This window comes from Halichoerus grypus, chromosome 13 (assembly GCF_964656455.1).
Source record: "Halichoerus grypus chromosome 13, mHalGry1.hap1.1, whole genome shotgun sequence".
Lineage (NCBI taxonomy): Eukaryota > Metazoa > Chordata > Mammalia > Carnivora > Phocidae > Halichoerus > Halichoerus grypus.
Genome location: NC_135724.1, coordinates 94,604,589 through 94,627,150, shown reverse-complemented (window position 1 = coordinate 94,627,150; position 22,562 = coordinate 94,604,589). Strand labels below are relative to the sequence as shown.

Below are 22,562 nucleotides of genomic sequence, written 5' to 3'. Positions count from 1 at the left end.
TAGACATGCTGACAAACCAGCGTCAGCTACGCCCACTCAATTCCAAAGGTTTATTTCCTTCGATGGTATTACACGATGTAACGCAAATGGGGGGGGATCACACAAAACTCCTGTAAAGTAGACCAAGGGTCGGGCGCGGACTCGTGGAGGACAAGACCGGCGGGCAGCACACACGCTGGAGGCAGGCACCTGGTGGCCCGCTGCACGAGCCCCCTCCCGTGGCACCGGCCTCCCGGTGGCCCGGGTCCCAGCCGACCGTAAAGCAATAAATATGCACAGGTTCCGTGCAGCAAGGAACCAAGTCACTGGCGGACGAGGCAACGACTCACAGGGCTGCTACGAAATCCAAGCACAGGGGCAGTATTTCAAGTATTGCGAAGAAAGAAACACAAAGATGTCCACGTCTTGATGTTAAGACCTTAACCCCTCGCCCAGGGCGCCTGGACTCAGGCGGGCTTCCTCTGCCCTCTCCCCGCCAGTCTCGCCCCAGAGCAGCCAGGACCCAGCCTGCGGTGGGGGGGGAGGGGGAACACACGACTTTGGCATCAAACCCACCGTGAAAGCTGGATAGGAGGCTCTGCAGGAGCCGCCCCCTCGCCCACCCACCGCCGCCAGGTGGGAGGGGGGCGGGGGGAGGGCTGCCCTCACAGGCACCCCTGCCTCCACCCACATCCACACAACGCTGAGGACCTCCCGGCCCTGCCCCACCCTTCCTAAACAAACATCCTGAACTCCTACAAATTTTCTTCTTTTGTTAAAAAAAAAGAGCTGCAGAAAAATAAGACACGTTTCAGGAGTAAAGTGTAATAGACTTCAACGTCTGTTCTGGGTTCAGAAAGCTTGGTGCTTCGTACTGTCCGTCCCTAAAAGAACATTTAAATAAGATGTCTGTGTCTCCCCGGGGGGTCCCGGGCAGCGGGCCCAGCGCACGCGCGAGCCCGCGGTTCCTACGCGCGCGTCTGTACGGAGGTCTGCGCACGCGCCTCCGAGCGCGGCAGGGGACTGCGCCTGCGTAAAGTGCTCCGTGATTCACAAAGCTGGGTGGGTGGTCTCGGGGAAGCAGGGGGGCCAGGAGGCCACACCGTTTCCCGGGCAGAGCGGCTCTCGGGGCCTCCTCCTGTCCTCAGCACGGCGGCCGGCATCAGGGCTGCCCCGGGGTCTGGCTGGGGTTGGGGACCGGCCGCAGGTGCCCACCCGCCTTTCAAGGAGGCCGGGAGCTCAGCCCATCGGTGAGGCAGGGGGACTGGCCGGATTCGGGTTGTGTGGAGCCCTCCCAGCGCCCCGAAGCTCAGGCCTGCAGCTCGGGAGCCCCGCCCCCTCCCTGGCACCAGCAAGCCGCACCAAGGCTACAGCCTGTCCCTTCGAGCCTGGCCAGCTGGCCGCCCCCAGCCTGGGGGATCGGCAGAGGAGATCCAGCCCCCTGGGCACAGTGAGCCAGGCACCCCACAGCTCAGGCACAGATGCCGGTCAGCAACGCCGAGAGCCTCCGCTCGATGCACAGCTTGCCTGCAACGAGGAACGGCACCGTGAGCAGGACCCTGCCACCCGCCTCTCCCTTGAGCCGTCCCCTGGCTGGCCCGGCGGCACTCACACTTGGCAATGTTCTCCACGTCCGCCTGGTCGGTGAGGATGTGCTGCAAGCCCTCCATCAGCAGCAGAGCCTTGTGGTAGCGCTGGACACAGTCCTCCCGGCGGTGGAACATCTCGTCCAAGGCGGCCGACTGCACCTGCTCGAGGGAGGCCAGGGGCTGAGCCCAGCTGCCCCGAAGCCCACACCAGGCACAGGGGGCCGGGGGGCCAGGGGGCTGGCCGTCGCGGCACACACATCGGGGGTGTGGCACGCGGGAACACTGCCGGGGGCCTCAACAGGGACTCGTGCGGCCTTGGGCAGCCAGCCGGCCGACACCGCCCCAGGGGGACCAGCGCCCCCAGGCAGACAACGGTCACCGCTGGGCAGGAGGAGACAAGCTCTCCCCCAGACCTTTGTGCAGACTGCACATTTATGCTACACAAACGAACGTTCTCAAAAACAGCCACCACCTCAGAGCCAACGCTTCTTAGGCACAAAGACCCCAAAGCCACGGAAGCAGAAAGCCGGGGCCCCCTGCGGCCTCACCACCCGCGAGCTGCATGCTTCCGGTGGGGCCGCCTGCGCCGGCCTGTCCTGGAGAACACTCGCCCACTACAAGGCTTGAGAACCAGGCCTCCTGCCTGGACCCAGCAGCCAGACCGGCGTCCAGCACCGGGCTGGGCCTGCGGAGCCCGGGGGTCAGCGCTGGCCGCCGGGCAGCATGAAATCACACCCCCGCCCACAGTCCAGAAAGCCATGGACGTCAACGGCCCCCCACAGCCCCCACCACCGCCGGGCCACACACCACGCGGGCCTACCGTCTGCACCGCGTGGCTGAAGATGAGCTTCTCGGCAGTGACGCTCTGGATGCGGTCCAGGAGCCGCTGCTTGTCCAGGAAGAAGCGCTGCAGCCGCAGGCTCAGGCCTTGGCAGGACACCACGCTCGCCTTATACAGCTCGTTCAACTTCCGCACCACTGCGGGCGGGGGCCGGGGACGAGGGCAGCCTCCGTCAGCGCAGGCCCCCCGCCCCCCGGGGCCGCCGGCCACCCTCACGTCGCCGGGAGCTGGGCCGGCCCTGCTCCAGGCGACCCCCGGGAAGGGCCTTCCTCAGCCCCCTCCCACCCCTGCCTGTCCACGCTCTCCGGCCTCCGTCCCTGCCCCCGGGGGCGCGGCACTCACCCTGCTTCACGGTGGACGACAGACACAGCTTGCCGGCCCGGATCTGGTCGATGGCGGTCTGCAGGCCCGAGGAGAGCAGCTCGGCCACCTTTAGGTAGAGCACCAACTGCTCCGCGAAGCTGGGGGGCGGCGGACGCGTGAGGCGGCGCGGAGGCCCCGGGCCCCAGGCCGCCTCCCCCCTCGGCCCCGCGGGCCCGCGCACCCCCACTCCCGGCTCAGCAGGCTGATCTGGTCGGCCACCACGCTCTCCTGCAGCTGGTACTCGGGCCCCCCGGCCGTGTCGCTGGCGCTGCCCCTCAGGGCCGCGATCTCCAGGACGTGCTGGACGAAGACGAGCGTGAAGCGTAGGCTATGCAGGATCTCCGTGTGCTCTTGCTGCGGAAACACGGGCGGCTGAGGCGGCGGCCGTGGCCCCCGCCCTCCCCGCCCCAGGACCTGCCGCCCACGGCCGGGGGCCCTCACCTCCATCAGCGTCTCCTCAGGGAGGTCAGGGGCCTCGAAGGTCACAGCCCCCTCTAGGTTGGCGGTGACGGGGTCGGCGAAGCTGCAGCAGTGTCCGGGGGCCGGGACCTCCGGGGCAGCCTCACTACAGGCCCCGGGGGCCAGGTGACGGGCAGAGGGGGAGTTGGCCGAGCCAAGGGAGCTCGAGGAGCCCACTGCAGGCAGAGGCCGGGGGCAGCCGATTCAGGACGCGCCCCTCTCAACTCCCGGATGCAAACCCCTTCCCGCCAGGTCTGGATGCCTCGGTCTACACTCCTCCCCTGCCACCCACCGCGGACGCCCTGCCCCCCTACCGGGGGGGCCTCCAGTCCAGAGGCGGGAGCCGTGGGCGCGTCTGAGCCCCGAGCCTGGGACCCCGACCCGACGAGGACAGCCTGCCCAGGGCGGCTGCAGACGCGGTTGCTGTGAGCACTATCCACGCCCCACGTGTAAGAACGAGGCCACCTCACACCCCCTGACCCGTCCAGACCCATCTGCAGCGCCGTTTACACCCTGCGGCCTGGAGGAGCACCGTGCAGTCCTCACCTGACAACATCCTGGCACGGGGACCCTGGGGCGGCGTGGTCCCGCTGGGGGGTGAGCCCACGGTGAACACCACGGGAGACGGGCTGCTGGCCCCCCCAGCACGGGCTCCCGGGTGCAGGTTCCCTCCGAGGCCAGCAGAGGGCGCTGCAAGAGCGGGACGAGGGGCTCAGGGCCTGGTGGTCGGCGCCCGCCCCCCACCCCGCCGGGAGCCCGCTGGCCCACCGATCTCCATAGGCTTCTCCTGCAGACTGTCCGTGCTCCCCGAGTCAGGGGCCTGGGTCCCAAACGCAGCCTTGAGGAGCAGATCAGTGAGGCGGCCGGTACTGAGGGACCTGCAGGGTGAGGAGCCGTGAGGAGCCGGCCCGGGGCCCCGCCCCGCATCGCCCAGCCCGCCGGCCCTAACTCACCGCACGCCAGGCACACACGGGGCCTCGCGTAGGCTGGCCGTCTCCTGCCCACCCTGGCCGCAGGCAGTGTTCCCCGTCACCACACAGGCCAAGTGAGCCCAGCAAGGGTCACACAGGGAGGAGGCGCAGACGGGGCCCCTACCCACACGCAGGTCTACTCCCGGCTTCTCCTCCCAGACAGCGAGCCAGCAAGCGTGTCGGGAGAGTCCCTTCCCACACACCTGCCAAAGGAGCTCTTGTCCTCAGTGGGCCGCAGGCCGGGGCCCAGCTGCTGCCCCTGGAAGGGTCCTGCCTCGGAGAGGTCCGGCAGCGTCCGGTTCCGGGGTGGTGTCATGACCACACCCTGCCGGGCCAGGAGGGTCAGCAAGTTCTGGGAGCTGGGGGTCTTGGGGAAGTCGAAGGCAGGCATGGCCTAGGAGGAGCAGGTGGGGTGCTCAGACAGGCCACCACGAGCGCGCTAACAGCCCGATGCTGGCACCTGCGCGGCCCCAGGCTTCCGTCACCCGGTCTCCACAGCAAAGGCACGAGGCCTTGTTTGCTGCAGGAAAGCAGTACGGCCCCGCACATGCCCCACCCCCAGGCACACGTGCGCCCTCGGAAACGCCGCCTGTGTCGCTAACGGGTCTGGCCCCGCTTCGCCAGCAAGGACGCCACGGCAAGGACTGAGCTAAGTGTCTTGCCCGGAGAGGTGCTGGAGCCCATGGGGCACCTTCTGCATTTCTGGGGCCCGAAGCATGTCGCACGGGAATCCTGCCAGGAGGGTGGCCGACAGCCTGGGCAGGTGGATGGGAAGGGGTCCTCGGTACAGAGCCACACTCTGCGGGCTTTTCCCAGGACTGGTCACTTCCTCCCTGCCCCCCCAGCTCTGTGGCCCCGTTACCTTGGTGGGGGAGCCCAGGATGGGGGGCAGGGGGTTGCGCTGCAGGAAGTCAGGCAGCTTGGGCGAGCCTCGCAGGGGCCGGCAGGACTGCAGCCCGTGGGCTGGCTGCGGGGGGCTGGACTGCGGGTGGCCGAACGCCGCCCCCAGGGGGTCCGTGGGGGGCTTGGGCAACTTAGGGCGGACGACGTGCAGGTCGGACAGGTTGGGAGCACTGTGCAGGCGATAGCCCAGCCCAGCGGCGTGCGGGGAGTGCTCGGGCGCAGACGAGCCTGGAGCAGGACAGGACAAGGCCTGGTCACTACCCCACCAGCAGCAAGAGGAGCATGTGTGTGAGGCCCCCGAGTCTGGGCTCCTCCCCCCACTCCGGCTGCTCGGCGGCGCGCCTGAGCAATGGGCGCAGGTCATACCGCACGGCGGGCGCGGACACTGAGGCCCAAGTGCCGCTCCACAGCCCAAGGCCTGAGCTGTGAACAGCGCCCCAGGACCCGACCCTCCCTTCCCCATACGAGTGACCGTCGTGAGCAGGAAGCTGGCCCCTGCCCCTGGCCCACGCCCGCACCTACCCGCACGAGGGGATCTGCCACCCCGCATCTCGGCTCCTTGGGGGGAGGGTGCCCCGCTCCAGCCCTGCCGTTCAGGGAGGATTCCAACTTGAGGAGAGAGGAGTCACCAGGGTCATGCCCCGACAGAGCCAAGTCCCCTCCCCCGCCAGCCCAGCCCGGGGAGATGCCCAGTCCCTCGTCAGAAGCTCCCACCAGGGGCCTTCAGGTTCACCTTGTGGAGACGGTGTGTAGGGCCGGCCCCCACCCAGGGAGAGCTTCCTGGCCAGGGCAGCTCCATGCTCAGCGTGGGATGGGGGTGACGGACTGGCCCGGGCAAAGCCCAGGGGGCTGGTGCTGCCCGACCTGCGGATGGCGGAGGACCTGGGGACAGGAGCAGGCACGAGGAGATGAGGGTCACGGCCACACCAGATGGCTCGTCCCTATCCATTCAAATAACGGGTCTCACTCGGGAGCCTCCAGGAAGATTGGAGCACTCACCCTCCTGCCTAGAGTGATAACTAGGAAGTGAAGACCCCAGTGTTCCCCCTGGGCATCCTCAGGCCTGAGGTCACAGTCCCTGCCGGGACAACCACTAGTCCACAGGATCTTCTATAAATTTCGAGAAAAAAAGGAAGGCTTCTCCTCCTGCTGTGTTTGTTGAAGTTCATCAAAAATCAACACTGGGTTTTGTAAATTCATGATACTTTACTAACATCTACCAGAGAGCCATCCTAATAAACCTAAAACCTCCGCACATGCGTGAGCAGGGGCGGTGAGACTTACACAGTGCACAGCCTGCACAACTGTGCATGTGGGACAACCCTGTATGACTCCAAGGAGGCTGCAGGGGGGTTCTCACTACAGCTCTCCAGGGCATGCCCTTTGCCCCCAGGGGGACCCCTACATTCACGGGGGACCAGAGGTGAGGGGTGACCGTGCTCACCGTGTGGTCTGGCACTGGGTGGGCGACTGCAGGTTCTGCTCAATGCGCTGGTAGTTGTGCACCTGCGTGGGGACCGGGATGGGGACGGACACGCCGCACCTGCTGCTGGAGGGGCCGGCCCGGCTGCAGCGGGAGGAGAGGTGGGGGGGGGGGGTGGTCAATGGAAACAGAGCACTGAGCTGAGCCCCAGCCCCAGACACAGTGCAGCAGAGACCCCCGAGGCCGCCTGCTCCCTCAGCTCTGCACAGGCCACTGCCACCGTGCAGGCAGCTGGGACTGTTCACGCCCGCCCCATGCACCCCAGGCCACAGGGACGTGTGGTAGAAGGCCAGGCTGGGGCCGCTCCCCCGCTTGGCTCTGGGAACCCGAGCCCACCTGGCCCCGCAGCTCCCGCCCACCCCACCCCCTGGGTCTACATCCCTCCCGCCACAGCCCCCCCTCCTGGGCCACCCACGAGAAGCCCGGTGTCCTGCAAGGCCTGAACCAGGACAGGACCTGCGAACACAGTACTGCCTGCAAAGCCCAACCTGGGGCTGGGGGCCCTAACCCTAGCTTGGAGCCCTGCACGGCCCTGTCCCACCCCAGCCCCTGCTCACCCTGAGGGGCTGGGAGAGCTGCTGCAGGGTGGGGAAGGAGATGGGGTCCGGCCACGGCTCTCCAGGCCAGCGGAAGCCACCAGTGAGCTCCTGGTAGGGACAGATAACACAGACAAGGCAAAGGGACAACCGGCAAGGACCAGCATTTCCCTCTCCCCAAACCAGGAGCGGGCAGGGCAGGGCGCTCACCCGCTACACATCAGACTGTCTGGGGGGGGCTTGGCACCGGCCGCCTCGGCCACCAGGTCACCTGTGGACGAGAGATGAGTGAGGCTCGGCCTGGGTACCTCTCACATCAGGACAAGCGTCCACTCCATGCTCCTAGGCCACCTCACCCACCATGGCTCCCTGATGGCCCCACACTCAATTCCAGACAGTGGGGGGAGGCTCCAGGCAGGGAGGGGAGAAGGCAGCGCTCCCAAGTCCCCACTTCTGTCCCCCAACCTGACCGGACCTCAGGGCTCTGAAGGAGACCCTGGGTGTGCTCTCCATACCCCAGCCTTCAGCCACCTCCAGGCCAGGCGCCCAGGGCTCCCAGTCTGGGCCTGACCTCTGCTCTGGGACCCTGGGTCCCACACCTGCCCCATCAACCTCTCTCACGGCCCTGTCTCCCGCTCACTGCCCTCCTGCCCCTGCCCTGGAGGTCCAGGGCCACTCCAACTCAGCCCTGAGTCCCAGGAGTCATGGGATGGCCACAGGCAGCGAAAGGAACTATCAAAGCCCAGGGTCACGAGAGGAACTTTAGACCCCAGGACGGAGTTTTGGGTGGTGCTGGGCCTGTCCCTGAGGCCTGAGAAGCAGTGCTCAACAAACACAAAGCTGGCAGCAAATCCCTCCCTGGGAGCAGACGCTCCGGAGGGCGCAGAGGGCAGGGCCCGAGCACAGGGACTCAGTCCACAGACCAGCCACAGGTAACGGGGACGACGTGGCTTTGACTCCATAGGCAAACTGACCTGGTACGGAAGCTGCCAGAAGCACCCTGAGCGCACACAGGTACAGAATTTCGCAAGCACGCACACACACACACACCCAGAGCTCACACCCGAAGCAACCCCGAGCCCTGACCTGGAAACTGGGCCGGGACCATGACGAAGTCATCCGTGTCGCAGGACGAGTCCTTACTGCCGCCGCCGGAGCCCCGGGAGCCCTGCAGGAAGCCGGCAGCGTCGGCCGGGGAAGTCAGCGTCCTCTGGAGCTGCTGCTGCATCTCTCCCAGGGACTGGGGGTCAGAGGGGAGGCCACTGAGACTCGGCCCGGGGCCTGGGGGAAACCAGGCCCTGGGTGCTGCCAAAGGGCTCAGCATGCCCTCCTCCCCATCAGCTTCTGCGTGGTCTGCCGCCCGCCAGGCCCGGGCTGGGCCCCACAGCGAGTCACCAGACGCAGCCACCCAGCTCCCACCGGGCTCCTGGGGAGACTTCCCCGCATCTCCATCGGTCCCGCAAAGGCCTGAAAGGGGGGCCGCTCTGCGCTCAGGACATAAGGCATCCAACATCTGCCCTCGGCGTGGGCAACAGCGGTCCTCTCTACCACGGGCCCTGGCGCCCCAGCTGTGTGTGCACCCCCAGCAGGCCTCGCCCAGCCCGTGCCGAGGGGCTGGGGACACGAGCTGGGGGGCGGGCTCCAGGACGCAGGGCCGCCCCGCTGCCCTGCCCACACGTGCACAGCACACATGGACCCGCACCGAGCAGGTCGGCCTCTGGGATACGAGGGCTGGGGTGGGGGGCTACGAGGGCTTTTGCCAACTCGTCAGGCTCCAACGTTTCACGGTCCGGACGTGTCTGTCCGCAGCTGGTGGGGCGGCCACGAGCAGGAGAGCACCCCACGTTCCTGGGGTTGACAGTGAGGGACAGCCCTCCGCATGACATCCACGCAGTGCCAAGCCCCGGGGGGAGCAGCCCAGGGCCCGGCCCCCAGCGGAGACTCACCGGAGGGGAGGCCAAGTGCGAGGTAGAGCTGCTGCTGGAGCTGCTGCCGGACCCCGAGCTCGGGTACGAGGGCACAGGCACGGGGGGGGCTGGTGGGGGGCACAAGTCAGCACGCGGGAGACCCCTCCACCCCCCCAGCCGGGCCAGCCCAGCAGCAGCAGGGGTGGCACCTGCGCCCCCCTTGAGCCCCACCGTGGCCATGGGGCCCCAGGAGCCTCAGGGGACTCACACTTCTTCACAGTGGCGCTGGCATCGAGGAAAGGGTGCCGGAAGAACTCGTCTGCGGGAGGAAGGACGGCAGAGGCCTGAGCGGAGCCCTGACCCCAGGGCTCCCTGGGGGAAAGACGGCGTCCCGCCCCCCCAACTGCCGCTGGGGCCTGAGCTCCAGCAGGCCTTGGCGCCCGCCCCGGCCGGCACCGCACCAGGCGTGCAGGGAGACGGCCCCAGCTGGGGGCTCCTCTCCTCCCCTGGCTGAGGCCCCCCCACCCCGCCTCATGGGTTTTCCCAGCGGCGGCACTTCCCATTGCAAAACCGGGGTTTCCACAGCCTGGGCTGCTGGGAAAGTGCTGTGGGCACCTGGGAGCTGAGAGTGGGGGGCATGCGGCCAGGAGGCAGCACCCCGACCCGGTGGGCCGTCAGGAGTGGGCACGCGCTGCGGGCTGGCCGGGGGCCGCTCACCGAAGTCCATGCGGTCCTTGTGGTTCCGCTGCAGCAGGGCCAGCAGCAGCTGTCTCAGCGGGGCCGACGTCTCCCTGGGGATGCTGGGCGGGCCAGAGACAACGTGACCCGCCGCCCGCCCGCCCACCCGGGGCAGCGGGGCGCGGGGGCGGGCAGGACCCGGGCACTTACGTGGGTACCAGTGTCTTGTTCCTCTCATAGAAGAGGCGAAGGTCCTGGGGGCTGCTGGCCTGGTGGGGGACAGCAGCGTGAGCGCCCCTCAGAGCCTCCAAGCCCCGTACGAGGCCCCCCAGCCACGCCGGCAGGCCAGAGCCCTCGGCCAAGCACCACAGGCCCTCCACGCTCCCAGGGATGCCCCCTGCCCCCGTCCAGGCTGTAGACCACGGGCACCACACAAGGGCAGCCCGTCGGGCCAGAAGCCAGGCGGCCAGGGCCCCCTGCCCCCCAGGGCACACCAGTCAGGGTGGTCTCGGGTGTCCGGTGTGACTGGATATTTGCTTCTTGAAATAAAACAAGAGTCCATGCACCCCCCCCAGCAGAGGACCCCAGCATGAGCTCTCCCCTCGCAGTGGGCACCGCACCCCCTGGGGAGCACCTGGTGGGCACGTGTGTGGTCAGCCATCCGCGCTCACCGCACACCGCCACGTTCCAGGCACTGTTCCCGGCACCAACGAGGAGCCAAGAGCAAGAGGGCGCCCCACCTTCCTGGGGTTGACAGTGAGGGACAGCCCTCCGCATGCTCATGCAGGGAGGAAACGGCAGACAGGGAGGGGGGCAGGGAGCTAGGGGCCAGCCAAGAAGCCGGGGAGCCAGCTGGCAACAGCGGGCGCTGCGTGGTCAAGCCAGGAAGTCCCGACGGGGTGTGCAGCCCAGCACGGGAGGCTGAGCCCCCAGCCCTCCGGAATCCCACTGCTGAGCAGGCCGCTGCTTTTCCCAGGGGTGCTCCCCGGGGCCTGACACCAACTCAGTGCCTCACGCCGGCGGGGCACGGGCAGGAGGGAGGGCACAGGCTGGGTTCAGACATGCACGTGGGCACACACGGATGCACTCCAGAGCTCGCCAACTCCAGCCTGGCCTGCGGCAGGACGGGCCCCACGTGACCGCGTGGTGGGGAGCCACGAGACCACCTGCCTCTCGCGAGCGGAGGCCGCGCTGGGACCCAGAGCCGTGTCAGGTGCAGGGTGCGGGGCGGCGGCCAGCCCACGCCCGCTGGGACCCAGAGCCATGTCAGGTGCGGGGCGGCGGCCAGCCCACGCCTGACCTGGGCTCACCTGGAAGGGCGCCCTCCCCGTCAAGCACTGGTACACGATGGTGCCGATGCTCCACAGGTCGGCCTTGCCGTCGTAATGCTGGGACATGATGACCTCGGGGGCCTGCGGGGACCCCACGAACGAGTCAGCACTGTGGCTGCAACGGACAGCGGGGCGGCGACCGAGCTCCGGCGCCCACACCAGCCCAGCGGGACGGACCGGAGCCCCCTGCCGCCCGACTGCCACGGCGTGGTCGAGAACAGCACGGCCTCGCAGGCTGCAGCCGACGTGCGGCGGGGAGCCCACGACTCGCGCCTCCCACGGGCACGCGGCTGGGGCGGCCCACCTACCATGTACATGGGGGAGCCGCAGAGCGTGGCCGCCATCATGTTGCTCTGCAGGTACCGAGCGAAACCGAAGTCGGCTGCAGGTGAGGAGGGCGCGTGAGGGGGGCGGCCTGGCTCCCGGGCCTCCCCGCACGCCTTCCCCCTGCCGGCCCCGGCCTCACCGATCTTGACGCGGATGTTGTTAGGGTTGGCGCGGCGCCCCCCGGGGTTGGACAGCAGGATGTTCTGGGGCTTCAGGTCACGGTGGATGATGCCCTTGCTGTGTAGCAGGTGCATGGCGCCCGCGATCTGCTGCAGGAAGAGCCGGATGGTGTCCTCGCTCAGCGTCCGCATGGCTGCAGGGACAGGCGCCCGGGGTGAGGGGCCGCAAGCCCTTCGGGGGACTCCGTACTCCACCGTTGCCGCACTGCGCCCCCCGGCCCCGCCCCCTCGCTCACACCACGGCGCATGCCTGGCCCACCGCGAGCCCATCTGCTGCCGGCTGCCCGGCTCCTGGGGTCTTCGTGGCACTGAGCCACCCGCCGCCACGCACCGCTGCCCTGTCACACCCCCTCTCTCCGGTCCCATTACTTCTCCGGAGCCGCCTCCACCCACCACTGCAGGTGAGCCCCAGGGCCCGCCCTCCTGAGTGAAGGGATGGACAAACGGATGCCGGGGCAGCGACCAGGAGAGTGCCTGCCCCCCCACCTGTGGCAGGGTCCTGGGGAGGCCCACCCCTCCGTGGTCAGCCAGGCCTTGCTGGGGGCCCAGGGTGCTCAGGACAGCCCAGCACCCTGCAGGGCAGCCGGCCAGGTGCTTCGGGTCCCCTGCAGGACCAGGCGGCCATCAGAAGGCACCACATCCCCACAAAGCACTTAGGGCCCTGCTCACAAGGGGCCTTCCAGACCCATCTGTCCTGAGAGGATGTTCCACCTTCCACAGCAAGTGCTGGGGGTACGGGAAGACCCTCCACCTCCGTCAGGCTGCCTTGCAGGCTGGGTCAGGGTGAGACTGGGCATGCAGCCCCCTGGCCAAGGGGTGTCCACTCACTGTGCAGGTAGTCAGCTAGGTCCCCGCCGTTACAGTACTGCAAAAGACCATTGGCACAACCTGGTCAGCGGCCCTTCCTGGACCACCCCACCACCCCACACCTGCTCCCTTGCTCCCAGCCTCCTTCCTGGGGCAGGTGTCCCCTGCAATCCGTAGTTGAAGAGGTCAGTGGGGGGTCTGATCACCTCAGGCACCTGCCACGGCCACGAGGGCTCCCGATGGGGTGGCCCTACGCCCACGGACATGCAACCAACCTCTAACCCCCAGGTGACAAGGAACCGGGAGCCAGGAGTGTCCGGCCTCCCTGTCCTCCCAGCCGGGGCTGCAGGAACTCACCTCCATGACCAGATAAACAGAATTGGCCATCTCCTGCAGGACACAGAAACAGCAATGAGAGGTGGAGAGAAGCACCCCCCGCCCCCAGCAGTGCTCCAGGAAGCCTCTCTCGGCCTCAGTGTGACCCACGGACTCGGCACCCACGCCCTCGACACACCCCCTGGGCTGCGAGCGAGACCAGGGAGCATGGACAGCGGCCGGCTGGCTGGGCCCAGGGCCTGCTGTGCCAGCGCTTGGCCGGTTGGGGAGTGGCCAGAAGACGAGGACCTGGGCTGTGATTTGTTTTTGAGGTCCTCTGCACTGGGCTTGATTGACAAGAGCGGCAGCCGATCAGAGCACTCTTATTTGCCAAGTCTGGGGAAGAGGCTGAGGTCCCGGGAGGGGTGTCTGGGGTGGACATGGACCCTGCCTCCAAGGGGCAACCTTCAACTGCCCAGGTCCCAGTCAAAATCAGGGTCAGCCCAGCCCTGAAGTTTCAACAGGGCTCAGCTTCACGTTCTACCCACCCAGTGGGGGACCCAGGTCCCCAGGAAGGACATAGTCGAAGTATGAAACCCTTGACCCACAAATCTGAGAACCACCCCCGATGCCAGGATCAAAGATGCCAACAGGATTACAGAGGGCAGCGCCAGCCAGGCCAGCTTCCGGCGCAGCTCCCAGCCACCCATGGCCTCAGGGTGGTGCTGGGTCCGCCCCCAGGAGACTGAGGAGCTCAAGGCCCAGGCCACTGCACGGACAGCCCCAGCGCCCACCCCAGCGGCCAGCACCCCCACGGGCCCACGCCTCCTGCGGGCTGTGTCTGCCGCCGGGAGTGCCGCTGAGATCCCCAAGTGGTACCCAAGTCATCGGAGGCCCCAGAAGCCAAGTGAGCCAGGCGGGCGGGGTCTCTGAGAACCCCTGCTGTCCCGCAGACAGTCGGCCCGGCTCTTCCCCGCACCGTGGCTCTGCCGGCCGGCCCCCAGACCTGTTGCACCCACGCAGCACCAGGCCCTGGGAGCCACGGCAGGAGCCCTTTCTCTGCTCCACACAAAACCCCAACCTCTCACTCCCCGCCGTGCAAGGAGGCAAGTCTGCGAACCGGCCCCAAAGCTCTCCAAGCGTGGTGGGGGGATCCTAGGGAGGGGGCAGGGAAGTGACTCCAAGAGGGACATCTCTCAACAGCCTTTGGGGGAAGTCTCTGGAGGCCCATCCACAAAGGCCCGACCTCCAGCAGTGGACTCAGGTCCCAGGGATGCCCCGACCCCCCACCTAGCAGGACAAAGGTCCCCTGGTCAGCCACCCTGTCGCCGGATCGGGGCCTGGGCACAGACCCACACTCAATACGAGGGCGTGGAGCAGGGGCACAAGCTCCTGCCCGGGGGGGGGGGGAACACCCCATGTTTAAATGTCAGCACCCCCCCCAGAGCTCCACCAACAGAGGGTGTGAGTCCAGGACAAAGACAACCTGGGCAGCAGGAATGGCAGGGTGCACTCTCAGGGCCGGAGCAGGCAGACCTGCTCCAGCATGCCCCCACCCTGCGTTCCAGGCCTGTCACTGGGAGGGGGCGGGCCCGCCCCACTGGTCCCTCCAGGCCAGCTGCAGGGCAGAGATAACACAGGGGCAACTCCAGGAGAGTCCCAGGTCACAGGCCTGGGCCAGAGGGGCAGGACGCAGAGAGTGTGCCACGGAGGGAGGGAGGGGCTGCCGGAGGGGAGTGGGAGGCTGGCAGGCAGAGGACCCAGGAGAGGGCAGAGGGCGGGCGGGAGGTGAGGACCTAGGAGGGGCAGCACTCGGCCCTCTGTGCTGGGCGCGCCCCACAATCACTCCTCACCAGTCAGCTCCGGGGAGCACTATGAGCATTCTGGTCTCAAGTGGCCCAGAGAAGCTAAGTCCCTTGCCCTGGGCCACACAGCAGAGGGGCAGAGCTGGGAGTCAGGCCCAGGAACGTCCAGAAGAGCCCCAAACTCACCCCGCTGAGCCAGGACAGGCAGGGACAGAGTGACAGACAATATAGAGACAGAGTGTCCCCAGGGAGTGACCCACCAGGACTGGCAGAGATGCCAGGGCTGCGTGGGAGCAGTGAGAGCAGACCCCTGGCCTGCCTCCCTCTCCCCCAAATCTGGGAGTGCCCCAGACCCCACAACTGCCTCCCCTGAAAAGAAGGCCCCCACAGCAGAAGTGACGAGAGTCCCCTTTGTACTCGAGCCCGCAGGACCCCCAAGAGGGCCTAGGCCCTGCTCCCACCCCTGCCCCACACTTGAGCCACAGCAGGCTTCCAAAGGGGATGGTGGATGCCCTCCCTCCAAAGACCCCACCCCACAGGCCCTAGAGGCCCCTGGCTCCTACCCACCCCTGCGCATCCCCCAGCCCCACTGGCCCACTGTTCGTAGTGCTCCCCAGGGCCTCCCTCCTCCCCACAGAAGGTCACAACTTATCGCCTCCCCAAAGTCCTCCTGTCCTGAGAACACCCTGAAGCCTCCCCGAGGCTTGTGGATCCTCAGTGGACAGTCCGTTAGCAGCGGGCCAGAGGGCCACCAGGGCCATGGGGACCTAGCCTCCTCCTCCCCACTCTGATCTGTCCCTCCGCCTGTGGCCTAGGATCAGCCTCACCCCCAGCAGGCCCTCCCAGGCGTGGAACACAAGAGGGCCAGCAGAGAAAGAACACAGCAGGGCTGGGGCCAAGGGTGGGGAGCCAAGCCGACCTCCCATGGGGCATTCAGGCTTGGGGTGACCCAGGGAAGCCAGACTGGGGTCTCCCACGACCCCGAGCCAGAGGACAGCTTCAGACCAGCCCCTTCCTGCTGGCCTCTCTCCCCCCACCTGTGACACCCTAACTCCACTGGCGGGCACAGGCTGGGCCGGTTCCCAGGCGAGGTCAGGAAGCATGCCCAGGCCTGGGAAGCAGAAGCCAGCTCGAGTGTGTCCTCAGCCTGCCCCTGTGCCAGCAGCGAGCCAGGTCCTAAGAGAGCCCAGCAGCACGGCTGCCAGCCCTGACAGGGACCAGGAGAAGGCCCGGGCAGCACGTCTCCCCGCCCTGGGGGGGGCACCTTTCCAGACAGGCTCCGTGCCCAGGCCCCTCCCAGGGCCTGCTGCCCCATCCACCTGGGGCCACGCCGTCCATCACTGCTGGGTAGCCCCCATCCCTCCCAGGGAAGCCAGCTCTCTGGCCCCCCCCCAGGGGGGGAGAGTGGTCAGCACTCCCTCGGTGGCCACGGCTGACCTGCCCCTGCCCAGCTCACTGCCCACCCACAACCCCACTGGGCCTCTGGTCCCACTCCTGCTGGCCTCCACACAGCTACGCTTGGTTTGCACTGGCTCCCTTGGGAGTGAGCGGAGACCACGTAGGCTCCAGGCACCGAGCCCCCTCCCTGGGGTCGGTCTAGATTCAGTCTACACACTTGAAATGACCAGGATCGCTTCCCTCCTGGGGGAGGCAGATAGGAACTGGCGGCCTACTCTCATCCTCAGGTGGCAGGTTCTCAGAAGCTCATTATAACGTTAAGACAGAAACGTAAACGTGGCCAAAGCACGGGCCCTCCAGACCCCGTGACCTAGGGGGAACGCACCAGGGCTGTCCTCACAGCCCCACGGCCAGCTACCCACACGCCGCAGTGCCCTGCTGCCCTAGGGACATGGCGGGTCCCGTCCGTGTCACAGCCCACCCCAGGGGAGGAAACAGGACACAGTCACACGGGGGCAAGGGAGGGGCAAGGGAGGGGCAGAGCTGGGCGGGAACCCTCAGTCCAGACCACCCCACCGTGCAGCCCCCAAGAAAGGGGGTGATGAATCCCAGCCTGAGCACCTGACATGCACAACAAGGCAAAGCCTTACAAGGAGATAAAATGGAGCCCTCTCCATCCCCTGGCAGGGTGCCCACAGGCCCTGGGGACAGGGCTGGCCCGAGCGTCACGGCCAGGTGTGCTGGGCAGCCTGGTACGGGCATCCAGGCACGTAGGAGGCCGCCCCGCCGTGGGGCGCTAAGGTGCTTTGCCTAATAGGATCCTGCTCCCTGCGCCGGCCGGGCCTGGTAGGCAGGCGGGCTCTGACCTAGTTAACCCCTCGGACACTGGCCCTCTTGGCTCGGGAAGGTGGCAAAAGCTCCAGTGGGGGCCAGAACACAGCCACCCAGAGGAGCAGGGCCGCTCCCCGCCCCAGGCTGGGCTCTTCCAGCCAGCTCCCAGAAGGGAAGGGTGCCCGGCCCACCCTCCTTCCTCGGGCAGTGTCCTGCAGCTGCCGGTAGGCTGGCCTGCCCTCTGCTGCACCCTCCTGCCCGCACACTCGGCCGGCCCGACTTGGGACACAAGGGGAGACTCTCAGGGCAGGGGAGGCGTGAGCCGGTACGATCCCTCGGAAAACAGAAACCACGTGCTCCTCCCAGAGACGCACCAAGCCCCGGTCGCCACACCCCGGTGACACGGCAGACGTGACCCACACAGATGCCCGCAGCAGCTCCGTTCTAGGGCACTGACCAAGACGGCTGACGACGGGACACCACACGGCCACAGAGCCCCCACACCCCCAAGGCCGTGCCGAGAGCACACAGACAGGCAGCCGAGCTGGGGGGGTCCAGGGCTCGGAGGTGGGTGGACCGGGAGAGAGACGTCCCCACAAAAGGCAGCGCAACGGACCCCACCCGCACGGAGAAACTCGGGGGCTGAGCTCCTGGGGCCAGCCACGTTGGAGTTCTTTCCTCATCTAAGTGCTTAACAAAGCATTTCATGATCTGCGTCTCCCACTGCCCAGTATACATTATACTTCAAAATTCTAAGTCAAAAAAATTTTTTAAGTTAAAAAGATAGATGAAACAACAGTAACGCAACTTTGCGGGCATTTCCAGAACCACCTGGACCGTCAGGCCTACTCATCGGCCCCCAGCTTGGAACCTGGTCCCGAGGGGCTGCCACCCAGCCCGCATCCTGCCCACCTTCCCCCCAGGCCCAAGGCCCCTCTCAGCAAGGAAAGGCAAGGCGGAGGACTGGCACTGCCCAGAAAGGCCCTTGAGTAAGTCAGCAGGAGGTGGGCTGGCTCCGTCTGCGGCCGGGCCGGCCGTGAGTGAGTCACGTCCAGCTGTGGGAACAGCCGGCCTTGGGAGGGGGAGGGTCACTGTCGGCGAGGACTGTGAGCATCAGCCCCCCTCCCGGACCGTGCCGGGCACAGTCCTAATCCTGATTCCTGCAATGGCCACCCTCCCTGGGCAAGGGCATGTCCAGAGACCACCTCCCACACAGAAGGCCACAAGCTCCAGCCGCCTCTCCACGGGTCGGGGGGGGCCCTCCTCAGGGCAGAGTACAACGCACCCCCAGCATCCACATCACCTGATAAACACCCCTATTCCGTAAGGTCACACAACCACAATAGAAAAGTAAACAATCTCAGAGGAACTATTTGCAACCCATCACGAAAGAGCTTCCCTTAATATGTAAAGAGCTCCTACAAATCAATAGTATTTACACAGCAGCTGTTCTACAGCAGACGCAGTTCTCAGCACAACCACCCTATCACACAGGTGTACCGTCACTGTCTCCCACTTTACAGGTGACACTGAGGAGCTTGCCCAAGGTCAGTCACTCGAGTAAGTGAACGGAGCACCTGGGCTCAGAGAAAGACAGTATGGTTCAGGACCCATGCCACTAACCATGGTGCCATCCAGCCTCAGTAAAAAAAGACCAACAGGAATCATGCCAAAGGCAGGTGGCATTCCTAATACTCACACACTGAGACGCTGAGCCTCACTCACAGTAAGTGAGAAACACTGAGATGTCATTTTCCCCCAAGATCAAAGTCCGATAACCGACCTCCTGGAAAGGATGTGGGGAGACTGGCCCTTCCGTACGCAGCCCTGCTGCAAGTCCAGTCCAGCCTTTGGGGACCACAATTTGGCAACTGTCCCAAACTAGAAGCACACGTCCCTCTTACCCAGGGATTCCTAGGAGTCTACACACCTGGCCAAAACTGAGTGCCAGGACAGTCACTACCATACTGCTGCCATGTCACAACCCCAGAAAAACCCACGTCCCGTCAGTGGGGGACTGGCGAGGTCAGCTATGGAATGTGGGGCAATGGAACCCAATACAACCGCAAACAACGCCCATCGCCACGTTGTAAGAACAGCTAACAAGCACACACGGCTCACCATGGCTGTTTCTAATCAACAATTGCAGGGTCTCTACCACAGGAAGAGACGGAAGCACAGACACCTTAAGACACCTGTCCAGGAACACACAGCTGGTTTAGGGCTAGAGGAGTTTAGAGCCAGGATTGGAACTAGGTCATCTAGCTTCAGAGTCTGGGCTCTGAAGCACTCTGCTCAGGGTTGGGAACCTTGCCGGGAGAGGGGTGGGATGTCTCCCACATAGAGGGAGACAGAGATCCCTCCCCAAGATACAGGCTCAAGTGAAAAAGGCACTGACTGAGCAGAAGTGGATGGTGTGGTGGCAAAGCCGTACGTAAGAACGTGTTCCTGCCCCTGGAGAGATCCAGAAACCACCAATGTCAGCGTGGGGGCCAGCAGGGAGAGAGAGGGCTTACCTTTTCCCAGGTCCCCTTTTATAATCATTTTTTTTAGCCCAATTATGTATTACCTAGTTTGTTTGTTTTTTTAAGATTTTATTTATTTGACAGAGAGAGAGAGACAGCGAGAGAGGGAACACAAGCAGGGGGAGTGGGAGAGGGAGAAGCAGGCTTCCCGCCGAGCAGGGAGCCCCATGCAGAGCTTGATCCCAGCACCCTGGGATCATGACCTGAGCCGAAGGCAGACACCCAACGACTGAGCCACCCAGGCGCCCCCTGTATTACCTAGCTTTAAAAGCCATTTTTCCAGGGTCCTGTGTGTCTCAGAGGAGTCTAAGGACTCGGGGGCCACTGCACACCCCGGGGGTGAGGGCGCAGAGCCCCAGCGCAGGCCGGGGCCTCAGACGGGAGAGACCACGGCCTCCACGCACTTCCTCCGAGCGGGGGAAGCCGAATCGCTGCCGACACCACAGGAAGCAGCACCGCTCACGGCCAGGTGTGCGGCCCAGCCAGGATGGGGCGGGAGGGAGAGCTAGGTTCCAAGAGGGGAGGACAGGGCAAGGGGGGCAGGCGCTCTCCTGGCCCCGGGACACCGCGTCTCGGTAGCCCGGTGCCCAGCTTCCAGGTACTCGCCGGCACACTGGACCCGTGCCCTCCCATGTCACCTCACGTCATGCCACAGCCCCCGAGGCGACGGCCTGGCTCTCAAGGGGGAGGGAGGAGGCCACTCAAACACAGACAGCCGGGTTGGGAACTTCCCCTCAGCCAGGGGCTGGTCCCGTGGCCTCAGTAAACAGGTTTCAAAACCATTAGTCAGCACTCTGGCCTGCAGATCCGCCTCAGGTTCCCAGTCCCCAAACTGGCTCTCCAGGGTCCCGGACCCTCACCGAAGCCAGGCCCCACCTGCGGCCCCAGGGGCGGTGAGGGGACCCGGCGGGGGCCTCCCGAGCCGGCTGGGCCTGAGGTGGCCCGCCTCCCCGTGCCGGCTGCCTCCGCCGGGGCCAGAGGCACGACTGCCAGCTAGAAGGAAATCTCCGCGGGCCCCTCCCCTCCCCCAGCCTGACGCAGGGAGGGACTGGCCAATGCCAGGCCGTTGGAGCAATGTCAACAAACAAGCCCCGGCCCAGACAGGTGGGCCAGGCCGGCAGCACCGTCCTGCCCTGGGCCTGCACTAGGGACAGGACCCACGGTCGGGCCCACTGGGTCAGACAGCCCCGAGACCCCGCCGCAGCTAGCTAGACCTCCGTCAGTCCAGGAACGCGACCCGACCCACGGTGCCCTGCTGGTGCCGGCGGCAGGCAGCTGGGGCCGGCGGGACTCTCCCCACACATCCAGAGGAAGCCGGCGAGAGAGAAGTCTCCAGGGTCCTGCTCAGGCCTCGCGGTTGGGCAGGCCAGACAGCCATCTATACCCAGGGGTGCCCAGCGCCGTCTCCCAACACGAGATCCTGGCCTAGAACCTTCCACTACCGACCAGGGTCTCAGCACCTGGCTGGCCTGGGACCCAAGCTCGTGGGGTCTGAGGCTGTGCACTGGCCAGCCTGGGAGAGTAACGCACCCCCTCCCCACCGCCAATGCAGCCCCGAGCCTTACCTGAAAGTCATACAAAGCCACGATGTTTTCATGTTTCAATTCCTAGGACAGAAACCCAAGTTTCTTAGGATCAAGGCTAGCTCACCCACCACCCTCTCCCCCTACCACTTCCAAAGCCCGCTGACCTTGAGGATCTTGATTTCCTTCCCCAGCAGTGTCTGGGACTTGGCGAGGTTTTTCTTGTTAATGCACTTAACTGCGACCTCCAGGTCGTGCTTCTGAAAACCAAGCATGAATGTTCCTCAGAGGCCTGGAACCCAGGAATCCATACAGGGCCACCCCAGGCCAGGTAAGCACCTGGGGAGGGATTCTGGTGCCAGCGGCAAGGCCCCAGGTGTGGCGTGGAAAAGACGGGGTGTCCGCGGATGTAAGGGTGAGAGACCCCGGGATGTGGGGATGGGGAGGAAAGGCCCATGGGGGGGTGGGCATGAAAACCCCCGGGGTGTGTGGTGGGGATGGGGGGCCCGGTGCGGGGAGGGGATGCGGGTGGGGGTCGCCGGTGTGGGGCCGGGTTGAAGGGCCCGGGGTGTGGGGTGGGAATGGGGGGATGGGGGTCCCGGGTGTGAGGCAGGGATAGAGGGGTCCCCGGGTGTGGGGCGGGGACGCGGGGATGGGGGTCCCGGGTGTGAGGCAGGGATGGGGGGTCCCCGGGTGTGGGGCGGGGATGGGGGATGGGGGCGCCCCGGGCGTGCGGCGGGGAGGAGGGGGTGCCCCCTCGCTGGGGCTCGGTCCGGGCCCGCCGGCGCCCCTCACCTCCCGGTGGCGCCCCTTGAAGACCACGGCGAAGGCGCCGTGCCCGATCAGGTCCTTGCGCGAGAACTCGAACTTGCCCACGGCCTCCAGGCCGCCGCGGCCGGGCTCCATGGCGCGGGCGGGCGGCTCAGGCGGCGGCTCGGGCCGGGGGTGGCGGGCGGGGGGCGCGCCCCATCGGGCAGGCCGGGCCCGCCTCCAGCCCCGCGGGCCGCTCGGGGCGCCCTGGCAGCCCGGGCTGCTGATCCGGATCCCTCCCCGGCTGCGACTGCGGCTGGGGTTCGCACTCCGGCTCGGACTCCGACTGGGAAACAAAAGAGCCGCGGCCGCCGGGCCCCAGAGCCAGAGACGCCGGCGCAGGCGCAGTGAGCGCCGGGGGGGCGGGGCTGGGGGCGGGGCCTGGCGGGGCGGCCGCGCTCTGTGGGCGGCGGGGCGGGGCGGGGCCTGCGGGGGCGGGGCCATGGCGGGGTGGGGCGGGGCCAGCACTCGACTCGCCCCCGGGGTAGGCCGGGCTGGGGGGTGCGGGGAGGGGAGGGGAGGGGAGGGAAGAGGGGGGAAGGGGAGGACCCCCCTCTGCGACCGTGCCCGCGTCCCCTGTCCGCTGCCTCGTCTCTACACAGGCGCATTAATACTCGGACGTGGCCTGTGTACCCCAGGGCTAAGGACCGCATAGAATAAATCGGGCTGCTTTAGAGCTGTTGCATTTTATTTATTTATTATTGTTATTATTATTATTATTTTTTAGTAGGCTCCACACCCCAGGGCGGAGCCCAACTGCGGGGCTTGATCTCAGGACCCTGAGATCACCACCTGAGCAGAAATCCAGAGTCGGAGGCTTAACCGACTGAGCCCCCCAGGCACCCGAGGTGATGCATTTTAAATTGTGTTCAACGGTAACAAATTGTCTGCCACACTGAACCAAAACATAGGAAATCAGAGGGAAAGTTTCCATAAGTCCTTTCACTGGGATGATACACAGCAGATTCTTAGACACAGTGTTAAATAGACATGTGCTCAGGT

General features: G+C 66.2%; 1 protein-coding gene across 1 annotated transcript; it reads right to left on the bottom strand.

Annotated features, from left to right (window-relative positions):
* Positions 1 to 36: 36 nt before the first annotated feature.
* ULK1 (unc-51 like autophagy activating kinase 1) lies at positions 37 to 21,882 on the bottom strand. The gene is made up of 28 exons (XM_036108770.2): positions 21,546 to 21,882; positions 20,918 to 21,010; positions 20,793 to 20,834; positions 12,711 to 12,743; positions 12,375 to 12,411; positions 11,507 to 11,680; positions 11,349 to 11,422; positions 11,020 to 11,121; positions 9,920 to 9,978; positions 9,749 to 9,831; positions 9,300 to 9,350; positions 9,071 to 9,159; positions 8,211 to 8,364; positions 7,335 to 7,395; positions 7,146 to 7,235; positions 6,550 to 6,672; positions 5,839 to 5,987; positions 5,628 to 5,714; positions 5,065 to 5,333; positions 4,406 to 4,596; positions 4,000 to 4,109; positions 3,778 to 3,921; positions 3,214 to 3,407; positions 2,954 to 3,126; positions 2,752 to 2,870; positions 2,389 to 2,546; positions 1,592 to 1,727; positions 37 to 1,506 (listed from the first exon to the last, which is right to left on the bottom strand). The coding sequence occupies exons 1-28, from the start codon at positions 21,654 to 21,656 to the stop codon at positions 1,451 to 1,453; spliced, it is 3,162 nt and encodes a 1,053-aa protein (XP_035964663.1). The 5' UTR covers positions 21,657 to 21,882; the 3' UTR covers positions 37 to 1,450.
* Between the last annotated feature and the right edge of the window lie 680 nt (positions 21,883 to 22,562).